At 43.3% G+C, this 15,124-nt stretch overlaps 1 protein-coding gene across 1 annotated transcript; it reads right to left on the reverse strand.

Moving 5' to 3' along the window:
- Window positions 1–6,102: 6,102 nt before the first annotated feature.
- Window positions 6,103–14,904, reverse strand: NPY (neuropeptide Y; the record flags this gene model as incomplete). The annotated part of the gene is made up of 3 exons (XM_084260329.1): window positions 6,103–6,299; window positions 9,466–9,546; window positions 14,717–14,904. 3 exons carry the CDS (start codon window positions 14,902–14,904, stop codon window positions 6,275–6,277), a joined length of 294 nt encoding a protein of 97 aa, XP_084116455.1. The 3' UTR covers window positions 6,103–6,274.
- Between the last annotated feature and the right edge of the window lie 220 nt (window positions 14,905–15,124).

The raw sequence follows: 15,124 nt of genomic DNA on the forward strand, positions 1-15,124 counted from the left end.
TCACCCTTTACCTTCAGGACTGGATTGGCCCAGGTTATGTTTAAAATCTTGAGTTTAGTTGGTGTTTAGTAGGAGTTCATGGTCCGCAGCAAGTGGAAGACTGGAGCTAGGTGTCCATCACAGGCAGGCAGGAGCTGTGTGTAGGTCCAGGCTAAATATAGCTTGGGAGGTCTCTGGGCCTGGCAAAAACCTGGTCATTAGAGGAAAGCAAATAACTTAGATGAGGAAGAGCTTAGCAAACACACATATTAACTGGAAGCAAGATAATGTTGCAATACCTGTTTTATAGCACATTCTTAATTGCTGTGATCAAAGAGTCTATAAGGATAAGCCTGCAGGTGCAGTAGGACCACTATAACCTACTCACTGTGTTTATTTATTAGCTGGAGTTTCCTCCCACTTTCTTTCTTTCTTTGCATGTGTATGGAATATCTCCCTGGTCTAGGCTTATTTTTTTTATAATGGTCCTACAGACTGGAGCACAATGAGCCCCGTATCTGCAGTCTCCAGGTGCTGCTGTAAAACAGATTAACAAATGACTGATAACAATGCAGCCACATAAATAAAATACACTGGCCTGATATGAACTACTGCATTAGTTAGGCAATTTCCACTCAGTAGTAATTTCTCACTCATGGTACTTACCCACCAAAACAAAGCAAAAGGGTTGGTATTTTTTAAAATTCTTATTTCTGTGAATGTTAAATCACTCTGATGATTTTTAACAGGAAATCATTATTAAATATTAAAATTAAACAGCCAGAGCTAACATAATTTCAAATTGTGATGTAATAATACAGAATTTGTGAATTATTGACTGGAAGCCAGACACTGATTTATAACCCTGGGGCTCTTGAGACGTATCCTAGGCCCATAAGCTGTCCCCAAGTAATAGATTTTGGATTTAGTTTTCAGGCTTCACAGAAATCCATATGGAAGCTCTTTTTCTTTGGTCTGAATCCATATATTTGGTTCACGCATGAGACATCCCAGCTACTATACAGCTACCACAGCTTTGGTTTGCTTTTGAGATCTGTCTGGTTTGGATGGCAGCATGGGGATTGATATTAACCACTTGCTTTTTGCCAAATCATATCTCCTACCAAGGGCTGCTCTTTCATACCTATGGAAGATGTTTTCAGAGCTGTGTATCTACTAATGGGAACAGTCCCAGGAGAAGCTTTGCCTTTCTTACTCCTAGACACATATTATGCAGATCTTAAGACAGCTTTGGACTCTTTGACAAAGAAAAAAAATATATTTAATTCATTTAAATACCTTTCTGAATAGCACTAGAATACTAGCAACACCGAGCAACAGTTATTCCAAGTTTGTGAAACAGCTGAGCTGTGCAGAGTGGGAAGATAATGGCATCTTTTCCTTTCAGTTACCATTCACTTAGAGGAGAATATTGAACCTTGAAAGTAATCCAAACCTGTAATGCTTTTGATTTCAAGAGAAAACACAAATTAATGAAAGAAAATATGTTCTAGGAAATATTTCCTAATAAGAGTTTTCCTAACTCTTGAAAACTGAAAGCCTTTCTGAAAAGGAATTTATTCTTACTAGGTTCTTCAGTTGTGTTTTTTTAATCCTAAGGGAGTTTTGGCAAAAAAAGGGGGGTGGGGGAGTGTGCTCTATAAGGTATCTATAGAAAGGAAAGTGAGAAGCACCCACTTGCTTTGTTTGGAAATGTGAAGGAGTCATGTTCTCCTCTCGACTTCTGCATTACAAAGCCACAGACTGCTCACTCCTGGTATTCTTCTGTTTCTCATCTTCCAACTTCAGCTTTTCACATGAAAATTTCACAAGACAAATAGAGACTCTGTCCCAACAAATTCTGGCCTATCTTCTCCTGAATTTTGTTTTAAAATGTTTGCTGACTTTTAGTGGCAGGTTTTGTTGACTTTTTAGTCTTCAGGTGATGACATAAGGGTGGGAAGGGAAGAAAAAGGTCCTATATTGGATTTACACCTGTTCTCCTGAAGGTGGTATGACCATGAGAAAGTAGGTGAAATTGCATGGGAAACATTGAACAATGATCAATTCAGCTTAAAAATCACCCTCCCACATGTGCTGAGTGCTGCTGGGCACCTCATCCTAAGCACCTGGCTGAGGGGCCAGCAGAGCATGGGAAGGTGGCACAAATCACTATGAAAAACTTTCGATGCTGCAGATGAAAATTGACATTTTCTGGCAGTGCTGCTCATCCTGGGCACCATGAGGGAACACTGGGGTTCTCCAGTGGGTCTCCTGCCATTCTTCTGCCAGTGCCAAGGGCCATCTGCCTGCCTGGTGCAACCAGTACTGCAATGCCCATGGTCTGCTCTAGGGCCAGGACATCTATTGAGATCACTCCTACCTTGGCTGCCACTGTAATGTCACCAGCACAGCTTCCACCCCCCTCCAGAATCCACTGTGTCCATGTCCTCTTCAGCTCGACACCACTGGCACGTCCCTGCTTTCCCACGTCTTCCAACAGGTGACGGCAGAGACTCCAGTGGGGATATCTTCTCCCTGACCAGTTGTGCCACACCTCGCATGTGCAAAATGGTCTGACAGATCTACCAGGCTCAGGAGGCAATCCACACCCTCCTCATGCCACCAGACAGGGTTTTCTGCCTCTTAATAGGCAGCTTTTTCCCCTTCACCAGGGAAGGGGGACAGTATCTGGTGAGTGGGAGAGCAGGGGACACTCACACCATCCCGCTTTGGTCCAACAGAAGTCACAGGGACAATGTTTCACTCCATGGCTAGGGAGCAGGGAAATACCCATTAGAGGAGGATTGGGAATTTGTGGGTTTTGGCACAGAAGACCTTTGGACCTGGCAGCATTGTAATGAGCTGGGTTTCTAGGGATGGAGAGAGAAAAGATAATTTCCTCTCCTAGAAGATACATGAGATCATCTAGATCCCCTCTTAAATTAAATCAGTTTGGCATAACTGAGGCGTGTATTACAGAAATTGCTGAAAGTAGACTGTTTTTTGAATGTTTTACAGCCATCTATATACATTCATCATGATTTCAAACCCACAATAAATAAAGGAGAAAATACTGTTGCCTGCTTTTATGGTTCTCACTTTGTGTTTTTCCTGGCGCTTCCTCAGATTCTGACATAAATTTCAGACTTTGTTTTAGAAACAGAGCTCCATTTCTCATGGTTAGAGAGAAAAAGATGAAAAGGTTAATTCTGAAGTCAAAATGCAGAAGCCACGCCAAACAAATCCAGCATTTATCTTCATTTCACAGCTCATTTTTTTAAGTCTATCCTGCAATTTGGAGAGCTGATCCAATATTTTTTGATGTCCTGGCCTGTGAAGAGTGGTATATGAAGTACACAAAAACGCTAAGTGTTAAGCACTCTGGACTTCTACAGCAACACCATGTCTGCCACAGAGAGCACAGGAAGATTTTAGAAAGAAAGTCACAGCACAGTGTGGATAAGTGTGATGGTTTGACCCTGGCTGGAGGGCAGATGCCCACCAAAGTCACTCTATCACTCTCCTTTTCAACTGCACAGGGGAGAAAATATATATTGAGAGGCTTAGGAGTCGAGATAAGGACAGGGAGAGATCATTCCACAATCAGTGTCATGGGCAAAACAGACTCAGCACAGAATAAGGGAAAGAAAGCTCTCTAATTTATTACAATACGCTCCACACCCAGTGAAACCAGAGTTAGATCATGAGAAGAGTGACTAGATCTTAAAGCACCTCTCCCCCACCCCTCTCTTCTTAGCAGACTTCATTTTAGTCATGATTTTTGGCACAGGGAATGGGGGAATTGGGGTTTTGGTTGTTTTCCTTCTTGGCCAGGGGTGGGGGGCATTCCTCACACCCTTCACCTGTTCCAGTGTGGGGTCCCACCCACAGGAGACAGTTCTTCATGAACTTCTCCAACATGAGTCTTTTCCCATGGGGCTTCAGCTCTTCACCAGCTGCCCCAGCGTGGGTCACTTCTCTGGGGCGCAGTCATAAACCATAGAATGTCTCTCAGTTTCTCAGGTCCAGACTACTACAGCCTGGTCCCCCACGGGGTCACAAGCCCCCCTCTCAGCAAACCTGCTCTGGCACAGATATCTCTCTCTCATCTCTGTGTCTCTGTCTCTCTCCACGGGCTTCAAGTGCTGGCAGAGGCTTGCTTCAATGCATGTCACAGTGTCTTCTGTGAGACTCCACCTGCTCCAGCGTGGGGCCTCTCCAGAGGCTACAGGTGGGGGTCTCATCCTTTTCCACGGGCTGCGGGGGGAAACCCGCTCCACCATGGGTTTCTCCACAGGCTGCAGGGGCATCTTTCTCTCCAGCACCTGGGATGCCTCCTTCCCCCCCTTCACTGGTCTTGGTGTCTGCACAGGTTGTCACATCTTACCAGCCTAGTGATTCTGTGATCTGGGTGTTTTTGAAGCTCAACAAAACTCACGTTATTTAGTGGAACAGCTCAGCACAAGCAATTAGCACTAATTCTCCTTTAACTCTTTCTTTCTCCACCAAGGCACATTTGTGTTGAGAGTGCTAAGCAACATGATTTTAGTTTATGATCTACTGATTTTGTCATTTACACAGTCATTTTATATATATATATAATATATACACACACACACTAGGAATTACCAGGAATTTGAGATATTGTGTAGAAGATACCTCACTAATTTCCAATTTACATGGCCTCTAGCCCAGCAGGTCTTGGTCTGTAGTTGATGGACTCCTGCTAGCTCTGGCCATCCTGGAGTCCTTTTGAAATTCATCCCTTACTGCCATGGGGGCTAATAGTTTATACTGGGATCCCCAAATAGTTTTATAATACTACGCTGCCCTTAACCCTCATAATTACATGTGTTGCAGTTGCTGATGTACATCATCAAGCCTGTAAGTAAAAGTGTGGCTGCTGAAAGCCAGATTTGCCCATCCCAACGAGACCCAAGTGTTTTATAAGAAAGAGAGTGTGAATGCAACAGCCAGCCAGCCCTGGTAACGTGGTAGCTTTGTGAATGCAGCCAGCATGCACTATAGAAATCTGGACCTTACTCAGACTGACGCATCTCCCCTGGGGGCAACAGCCAGGCGGGAACACTCGAAAAGCGGGAAGGAAATACATTAAACCTTCACGCTGGTTCTTTTCCAACTTGGAACATCTAGTGTGCTTTATTACACAGTGTTTAGTCACAGTGTGTGAATAAAAGAAGTTATGCCTAAATAGCAGGAACCAAGGAGCAGCATTTGTGTCGTGCCCAGTGTGGGTCATAACCATACCAACAAGATACATACCTGTGAATTAAAGCCACTTAAGAACAAGGGTTCTTGAGCTGCCATTACTTTACTTTGAATAAAAACTTTGAGAGTGTGTCTAAGTCCTTCATTAGGCTAGTGATTAAATTATTTTTTTTTTTTTTTAAAGACAATTAAAACCTGAAGACTGTTCGTTCCCCTTCTCCCTGTTCCGGGTACCTTCTCATGATGGAAACAGAAACCATTAATTGACTCCAAATGAGGCAGGGACCCAAATTTATCAGTGTGCTACTTTACAAGGCCTTAGGCAATGTTAGACATCTCTTTTCTGGCACCAGTAGCTGTGGATTTGTGTTGTTTTATGAGTTACTTTAGATATTGTTTTCTGCTGCTTTGCATATTGCTAAAACAAAGATGCTACATCTGTTTCATTTAAAATTGCTAATTCAGGCTTACAGCCAAGCTTCAAACCAGTTTTGAGGAGTTAGCAGAATTAAGCAGTGACTTATTCATGTATATTTTGAAAGTGCTATTAATTTTAATACATTTGTCAATATAAGTACCAAGTAAGATTTTAATATGGCCATTCTGAAAAATCGCCTTTCAGAACACTATTTTCCTAAATTATGTAGTCTGTGATGCATGATTTTCAACAGTTTTGCATAAATCAAGCAGCTGAGCTGAGTTGGAGACCACAATAAATGATGTCTTTGTCTTACTCTGCACACTAATCACTGTAATAACTGTGACATTATTGCTGTCCATACTACTACAGGCTGCAAGGGAGGTTTTAATTCCGTTTTACTAGTTTAAAACAACTCTTTGCTACACCAATGACAGGCTTGCTTGTTTTCATTTAGTATGTTATATTTCGGAATGCACAAATAATTTATTTAAATAAAGGTATATACAAATATGATGAAGGAAAAACTCTACAGAATTCGGTACAATGGCTGCATGCACTGGGAATGACGCTATGATTTCCTTCATAGGCGTGGAGTATGAACTGAAAACTAGGAAAAGTTTTGAAGGTGTGCAGAAAATCCCATCACCACATGGAAGGGTCTTCAAACCTGAATAAAAAAAAAAAAAACACCACCACATTAAACACATTATAAAGCCCCTTCAGAAAAATCCAAAATTAGAACTACCTAAACTGTTCATTTTAACAATAACAGCAATAAGGAATATATATGTTGAAGGCTGTACATGTAACTATCTATGCATATTTGAAGTTGAAGATTGTATATGTAACTCCCATCAAAGCAGAGGCTGTTCTCTGTACTGCTGCCCAGATGGCACATTTTTACCCCACCAAGACTCACTGTAAAGCTGGTTTCTGCCATTAACTAGCACTTACTGTAATTCAGCTAGAAAACTATGATACACTGAAATACAAATATTTTCCTCTCTTAGTCAGAAGTAAACAGTTTCCAAAGAGAATTCACTGAGCAAAAAAAGCCCCAATAAACCAAGCCCCCCAAAAAACCAACCCCCCCACATGTCATGCTTTTAGCACCTTCAAACAAAACTGAAATCCACAGAGCTACATCCTAAAATATTATCATGGTATTCCAGTGCTCACTATCAAACATTTGACATGCATGTTGAAAGAGTTGCTGAGGGCAGGATTTGATCCAGAGGTTCTTTGCTTGCAAATAGCTGTTCTGTCTACACAGAAAGAAAGTCAACATGTGGGAGAACATGGAGAGAGACCAGAGGAAGTGCATTTGCCATAATTTTTGTCATCAAAGAGTTGAGCACCTAGTCCTGATTAAATATCTAGTCTGCCTCCACAGTCACTGGAGAGACACTGACACCTTGAGAGGGCCAAATCCTGCCCATTTTAGGATGGCAGGCTCGTTCTGGATACCCATCCCTCTGACTGACTTCAAAGGCAGCCTAGACAACTACTTCACACTAGATACTTAACTTTTAAAGAGGCAGGAGTAGGGGAGACACATCCTGTTGTTGAGTATTAAAGGTTTTCTCATTATGTCACAGGATCACAAGGTCAAAAACATGCCACTTCACGTCACAAGAACTTATTTGTACTTAGGTCAAGGAACCTCCTTTTCTTACGTCTTTTTACTCACTATTTTTTAACTGATTTCTAGATGAATCTCTCTAAACTTTCCTCATGTGGTCAGACATACACCTAAACTGCAAAACTCTTTGGGGCATATTTTAGTCATCAAAAGTGAAATGTCAAACCAGGCCAGCCAAGCTGAATACAATTAAGTTGTTTATTCATACCTCAGGGTTTAGCTACAAAGTTCAGTTCCCGAGAACTCATGAAGTGTGTCTCTCCCCTTCGCTGATTCACTGAGTGCAAATTACATCTGCTCCGTAACTGCCTGCATATCTAACTACTTCCAAAACACATACTTCATTAATTTAAGTTCAGAATAATACCAGCCTGCCTTTAATTCATTTAGTTCCTCCTCCAGGAGGAAGGCTTAGGCAGCCGTGCTGTACCTGGGCAGGTTGGCTGCCCACCACTGCATGGCTCTCAACTTTCCCACCAGCTTCCAAACCCTCTGAACAATTTCAACCAAGTCAGAGAGGGGTACAGATGTCTCAGAGATATTAAGTTCCTGATGTGCCATGAAACACTGCACTGGCTAGAAAGAAGATTTAATTATGTCCTCCACATGGAGGAAAAAGCTGGAGCAGCATTCAGAATCCATACAGGGTTTTATCCTAGAAAACATATCCATAGGAAACTAGGCATCATTGTTCCCAGTACTCACATAATTGTCATCGATGAATGACAAATACCATACTCAGTGTAAAGTGCTGTTACAGGGGGTATGAAATAAAAATCTGTTTCTCATCAATTCTTGATCCTAAATGCAGACTAGTTTGTTATTTTGCTCATGAGTTTTTGCTCCCTGGTGTGTTATAAATAGCATTAAATTGAAACAATAATAATAACCATAAAGTTTTGTTATGAAGGGGTGAAAATTACAGAGTATTAGACTTTGTACTACCCTGTGTGTTGCCTCAAAATCACGGCAGCGGAAATTTCCCATTATGTGAGGGCTCTGCCTTGTCATTACCAGACGCAAAATAGCCTCATACACTTCACTGCACTCCGTGCAGTTTTTTACATAAGCATCTGCAGAGAAAACTGCATCCCCGCAGCTGCCGTTAGTCATCACCCCAGAAGTCAGCGGCGCCCCTGTGCGCAGAACTGCAGGTCTCACCGACAGCACCCCCCTCCTTTTTTTGGTGGCTGCAGAAGTTTTGGTCACCTTTCAGTGGCGAGATGCCACCCCGGGTTCAGAGCTGCAGGCTATTATGCCTAAGTACTTAACTACTCTAATTGAGCCCTTCGCACAGCTGATGGAAGTGCCAGCACTTGCTTCGAGACTCCTGAGATGACGACTGTGTAAAACACTTGTTTCTGCAGCAGGAGTATTAGCGAACTTCAGGCTACCAGTAAAAGCTTAAACTAAGCTCATTCATGCTTGATGGTGAGTTAAAATTAAACCCAATATTTTCTTTCATGAGCCAAAACTCCCCCTGCATCTTATTTTTCCAACGCACTTACACTTCAGCTGTGTAAACTGTAGCCACTGCTACGTTATACCTCAAGTGTCATTACCAAACTAGATAAATGCAGTATGTACATTTGAGAGCCCGTTGTTGCCTGAAACACCACTGTTATCTCAAACCAAGAACAAATGGAAATACAAAGGCCTTTTTCCTCTTTGTAAAATATCAGGTACAAAACCAATGTGAAGAACAGTATTTACAAGACTGGTCATAGCTTTGCATTTGAGTGTAAGTTAATGTACGTGCAGATTTCCTGTTCATACATCTTTAGAGGAGAAATGTAAACCTGTTTGAGCAGCAAATGAGCAGAAGTATGCCATTTTGGGGGCTCTAACAGGTGGGTGGCTCATCATCAGGCATCAGGCTACAATTTTGTGTAATGAAGCCCAGTATGGAGCAAGCATTGTGGGAATGCTTCCCTTTCCTCCAAACAGCAGGTATGGGTGCTCCAAAAATCAGGGAGACTGGACTTGTATTACATCCAGTAAGGCATTCCTTGCATTCACAGATGGCAATGGCTCCTAATAAAAAAGGAATTTAAAAAGTTTTTTAAGGTCATGTTTATTCAGCTGTTGGTGGCGTATGTTTTCTCCCCCTGAAACACAGTTATTGATAACAAAGGAAACTGTTACATCTAAATGAGAAGTGAAAGCCAGCACAAAACCTGTTCATACATACCTGGATCTAGGAATATTTTCTGTGCTTTCCCTCAACAAGAGGTCTGAGATCAGTGTCTCTGGACTTGATCTCTTTCCATATCTAAGGAAAGAGGGGGAAAAATATTTCAGTTTGCATATGTCAGTTTTCAAAAATGAAGATTAAGCTCAGAACCATTAGACAAATCTTTTCTGAAAACATTGAATAGAGCAGACAGAAATACAACTTTCCAGCAAGTCTTTTAACTTAACTTGATCTAGTCACGGGAGAAAATGTTCAATCTCCAGTATTTCCTTGGATATATTTTTCCTGTAATCATGTTACCTGATAACGTTGAGAAACTGAATATTTCTCCATTCAGCATCTGATCCTGGATACTCTAAAGCCTTGCACCTTACTGATGTGAATGAGAGGAAGCTCTGCATGGCATGACCTGGGTACATCAATCCTGCCTACAAACCATTATCTTATTAATTTTCTCACTGGTTTAAATGCTATTGTGCTGTCAAGGAGTTGTCAATTTTATCTTACATGAAAACTAATTCAGATATGCCTTATTATCCAAGGAACTGGCTACGATTTTTTAAGACAGCTAATACATTTGGGGCTTCCCAAACACACATAGCACGTCAGGTTGTAAAAACTGAGCTACCCCACAGTAATCATCACTTCTGAACTACATGGGAGAGAAAACTTCCTGAATTAGAGTTCTCCTTCAGTTCAGTGGGCTATCACTGGATACCTTTGCACTGTACTTACAAAGCAGCTGTCTTTCCATTGTCTTTTTTCCCTTTTTTTGCTTTTTTTTTTTTCCTTTTTTTTTTAAAGCTGGGGTACTATACAGTGCTCAACAGTTAAAAGTACTGTAGTTCCTGCTTCTAGGGAAGGAATTTGCTCTTTTCCTGAGAAAACAGAAGCAGCCAGTTTGATAGACACTTTATCACTATAAGGATTCATTAGCCCAAGAGTGGTAACTACAAGCAAAGCTCCCTTGGTTGGAAAGAATTAAGTTCGTAACTTGTGTTATGCAATTAGTCTGAATCACAAAGTACATTAACAGATAATGGCTTTCTGAATGCCACTGGGGTGAAATCCTGATCCCAGAGAAATCAAAGGTATAATTAAAGACTTAGATTTTATCCATTGCTATCTAGATGTTTCTCCAATTAGTTGATCTACATTTTGGGGAAGAAAAAAAAGCCTTTCCAAACTATATTTTAAAAGCTAGCAGGTTTACCTGTTGATGGCATGTTTGCAAAAAAAAGTGGAAACATACATCACTTTTCATTTTATTCAACTTTTTGTGTTTTTATATCACCTAATCATTTTAGTATATCACCTGGGCTCCAAAAAGACAAAGCATCACTCTCAGAATTGTAATGTAAATGTTTTAATCTAAACTGACTGACAGCAGGTATCCAAAGAGAACCAGACAGTGAAATGCTATTACCAGACATAGTGAAATGCTATTACAATAACGCAATCAAGCATGATGCTGAATCAGATACCTTGCACTCCATCACCCCAAAGGGATTTCTTCATTTCTAGTTCCCTATTCCAATTGGTATGTATGTGACCTGGACTTCAACTGAAGGGGAATCTAATTTGCTGTTGACTTAACAAATCAACAACTTGCTCCAACAGCTCACACTTGAGCAAAACTCCCACTGATCTCTCCAAAAGTTTTGTCTGAGTAAGAAAAGGATAGAATCCCCACCACCACCCCACCCCCCGGAGTGCAGAGATTGAATCAAATCATGACAACGATTCTCTTGGGGAGATGCCTTTTATATGAGTCCCTTCAGCTCCTTGGCTAGACCAGTGCTGCTCCCTGTGCAGGATAGATGCACCATGACCTCGCACAACAAAGCTGCAGATGAGGAGATTGCTGACCGCAACCAACTTGGGGTGGCCAAGGAGCATCTGCACCTCCTAATTGCCCCATAATTTTGCTACTGGGAAACCACCGTGCTAGAGTCATCGTAAAAAGAGGTCATGGACAGCCCTGAAAGCAATGCCTCAGTACAAAAAATCAATCTCTTCTTATTGAAGTAAATGCCTTAGGAGATCTTTGCTCTAGGTGCTTCATGCTTTCTCCCTGACTACCCTGGCCAGCTCTGAGCCAACATGAACACAGAAAGCCAGGCCTTTATTTGCTGTTTGCAAACAAGAGAAACACTTTTATCAAATATTGTCACTGGTTTAAAAGGGTGAGACTTCAAGCTTTGTGAAAATACTTGGTCAGGTTTTATGTTCAGCTTGAGACATCAAAGCCTATTTATTATTCAGGCATGCTGATAACCCACAACTCCAGCTGAAACCAAAGGGATCTAAGAGTAAATGTACTTACTCAGTTTAGGGATATAGTATCTTAGCCTCAGCAAAGTCTCAAAGCTTTGTATGAAAATTTGGGTTTTGGAAACCAAACCCCATTGATGTCCAAGGCTGGCAAATTAGCTGAGGGATCTCAGACACATTTAGCGAGTTTGATTCAGAAAATCCAAAAAAACTCCAAGCTCTTAAGACCTGCTCCCTTCCACGTTAAAGTGTGTTGACATGAAGTGGGAGCATCAGTACAGCCCAAGTCAGACAGACTTTCATATTCTCTGCCTTGCCTACGGTTCAAGCCATTTCCAGCAGGAATGGAATTACTGTTTCGTAACAGAGGAGTCACGAATCCACAGACAAGCTATGAGGGGAGGAAAAAAAAAGGAGAGTGCCTGTTGGGAAGAGGGAGTACAGGTTGTACCAAGTAGCATGAGGAGTGATTCAAGAAAAATGGCCTCAGAAAAAAGCCCTCGAAACAGCGCAGTAGAGGGGTATGAGGCAAGAACTGTGGGATTTTTTTAAGGACAGAGGAGGGACTAATTCAAACCACATATATTGGCAGGGTAGGAGACTGCATCTGTGCTGGTCCCCTTAGGCCCTCTGTAGAGCCATGAAGAGCTAGCACCTAAGGAACAACAGATTTCATCCAAAACAAGAGGTCTGAAACAGGCCTGGTGACTTGCATCCTACAATACCTGTTTCCCTCAGCTAATCTCAAAGCTGATGGGCACAGATGTCTAAGTGAGATGAATCTGAGGAAGATATTACAGGAGGGAGTGAGCCAAGCAGCCCCACAGACAAGGGCTACAGACACTCAAATGGTTTGGTTACGCCAGAAGCAGAAGCCAGGAGGATGAGCCAGAAGGTTATTCATAACCATAAAAACGTCAAACAAGACAAGACAGATGAACCTGAAGAGAAAAAAAATCAGTCTCATCCTTTGCCCAAGTGCTTTTACTGCTCCATCTCACGCAGGGACCAAGCACCAGGTCTGGTGAGCGGCGGAGCACAGCTTGCCCACACACCCTCAGGAGGAAAGGGCAAGCCCCTGGACCCCTCCATCTCCCCCTCATCACAGGGCTCCCGGGTAGCACCAAGCACAAAAGTCAGAGATAAAAAGCTGAAACAAGGCAGAAAGCTTCAGGCACGTCAGCTGAAGGAGTCCCAATGATTCTGAGACCAGTCCAAAAGGCTTCAGAAGTTATTGTTGCATTTTGCAGGTGCCTGTGTCACTGCTGATACAGGGAACCTCCAGGAGCTCAGTTAAGCTTCCCAAACGGAGGCAGCAATTACTTTATTTCTGCACTGTTAATTCACTGCACAGTGGAAACAGCACACCCTTTTTTTTTTTTTTTTTACTTTAGTTAACTTATGTAGTCAAGTTTAGAATGTGTATCATGAAGCTGCCACCCTGGTCTTTTTTTCTGCCAGCTTTCTTGCATTTCCAGGTCAATTCTGTTCCCTTTAAATATGAGGGGTGCGTGGGAAATCTAGGTGAAACCTGAAGAAAACAATTTAAATCCAGCATTGTTTCATCCATCAGCAAAAGTAACTATTTTGGTTCATTTCAGAACCCAGATCCGCACAGAAGAATGGAAGCAGCCTCGCTCTCCGAGCTGTGTGCTTGCACCCCAGAAATGAGGTAAAAAAGCTACAGAGTCAACATTAAAGCAAGTGAAAGTGTTTTCATTTGGTTCTTTTGGGGGGAGGGCGGGTATTTGTTTGGTTTTAAATATGACCTGGGTTTGGACAGGGATCACCTTTGAAATCAGAGGTGAAAGAAACAAGAGAGGCCAGCCTGGGAAAAGGGCAGCAGCGGCAGAACTCGAGGATGAAACTATTACAGCAGTAATCTAGACAAAAAGTTTTCTGAGCACAGACTATCACACAGAAGCATGCCATACAAACAAGTTGTGAATATTGCTTTAAAAGTCCAGGACAGAACTGTCTCTCTATCAGCCTCTTCATCTCTGTTATGCTATTAGTGCACTGGCAGGCAATGTCACGGGTTTGCTGGGAAAGCTCTTGGTTACATGATAGCCTCCCCTCTAATTTAATTCTTCAGACTTCTAGAGGGACAAATGAAAGCCTAATTTTAGATCTCTCATCTGTTTTTGATATTAAATAAATAGATAAATATGTCAAAGCTCTTTTAGGTCACACACTATTCAGGGACCTCAGGGGATACTTTTATTAATCACAATCTGAACTGGATATATGCTCCCAAAGAAAATGATTTTTTGACAGTTTTCACTTTGTCTCAGGCTGAGTCTTTACCCCTACTTCAACAAGCACCATCATTCCCAGAAAGCCAGTTTAGAGAAAGGCAGTTTTGGGTCGCAATCCTTTCTCTTTCAGCTTGGGCTTAGAGAATTTTAGTTAGGACTGGTGTGTTTTTCAACACTCAGAACCACATGAAGCAGCAGTTGCACCATGCATCTGAACTCCTACAACTCCTCAGCAAGGCGAGAGGGGCACTTTTTCTCATCAAAATCTTCACTAGATTGGGTGGCAGCAACAGAAGAGGGAAACTGCTCCCAGTGCCCTATCTAACTCTCTCCTGCTCCCAGGTAGTTCTGCTTTCTTTCCCTTTAGGGCTGCTCTCCCTGTGCATGCTGCCCCACGGTTCGTGCTCCTGCCTGCTAAGCCGTCTGTGCCAGAGCTAGAAAGGGCTGAGAGAGTGGCCACAGCATCGACACCCTGCTCCTTCTGCCAACTTGGGTGGTGGAAATTCAGCTCTGGACCCAGAGATAACTCAGGAGCATGTGGCTGTCACTCTCTAAAGGGATTCTCTGCACCGCATCTTTCTCCGTGTCAGCGGGGGAAGCAAGGCGAGACACCCAGGTGTGAGGGGGCACCCCAATTTATTCCCCTCCACCTCACTATGGAAAAAGGCAGCCCGAGGAGGAGGAAAGGAGGACGCTGGCCGGGCCGCTCTGCCTACCTTTGCCTGGTGATGAGGTTGATGTAGTGCCTCAGCGCCGAGTAGTACCTGGCCATGTCCTCTGCGGGGGCGTCCTCGCCGGGGCTGTCCGGTTTGGAAGGGTACGCCTCTGCCAGCGTCCCCAGGCAGACCAGCAGCGACAGGGCGAAAGTCAGCACCGACACCCACAGCCTCACGGTGCCCTGCATCTGCACGGCGGGGTGGGAGCGGGGAGAGCCGCCGTCAGCTCCTGCCCCGACGGCGGGAGCGGCGGGAGCAGTGCGGCCGCCCCAGCGCGCTCCGGGCCAGCCCAGACCGCCCCGCGCCCCCCGGCCCCGTCCCCAAACCCATCCCCGTCCCCGTCCCCACGCCCGCCCCGTCGCGGGACTCACGGCGGCTGCTGCAGCGGAGCGGCTCTCGGCTCAGCGA

This window comes from Gallinula chloropus, assembly GCF_964237585.1.
Source record: "Gallinula chloropus genome assembly, chromosome: 2".
In the NCBI taxonomy this organism is placed as follows: Eukaryota; Metazoa; Chordata; class Aves; order Gruiformes; family Rallidae; genus Gallinula; species Gallinula chloropus.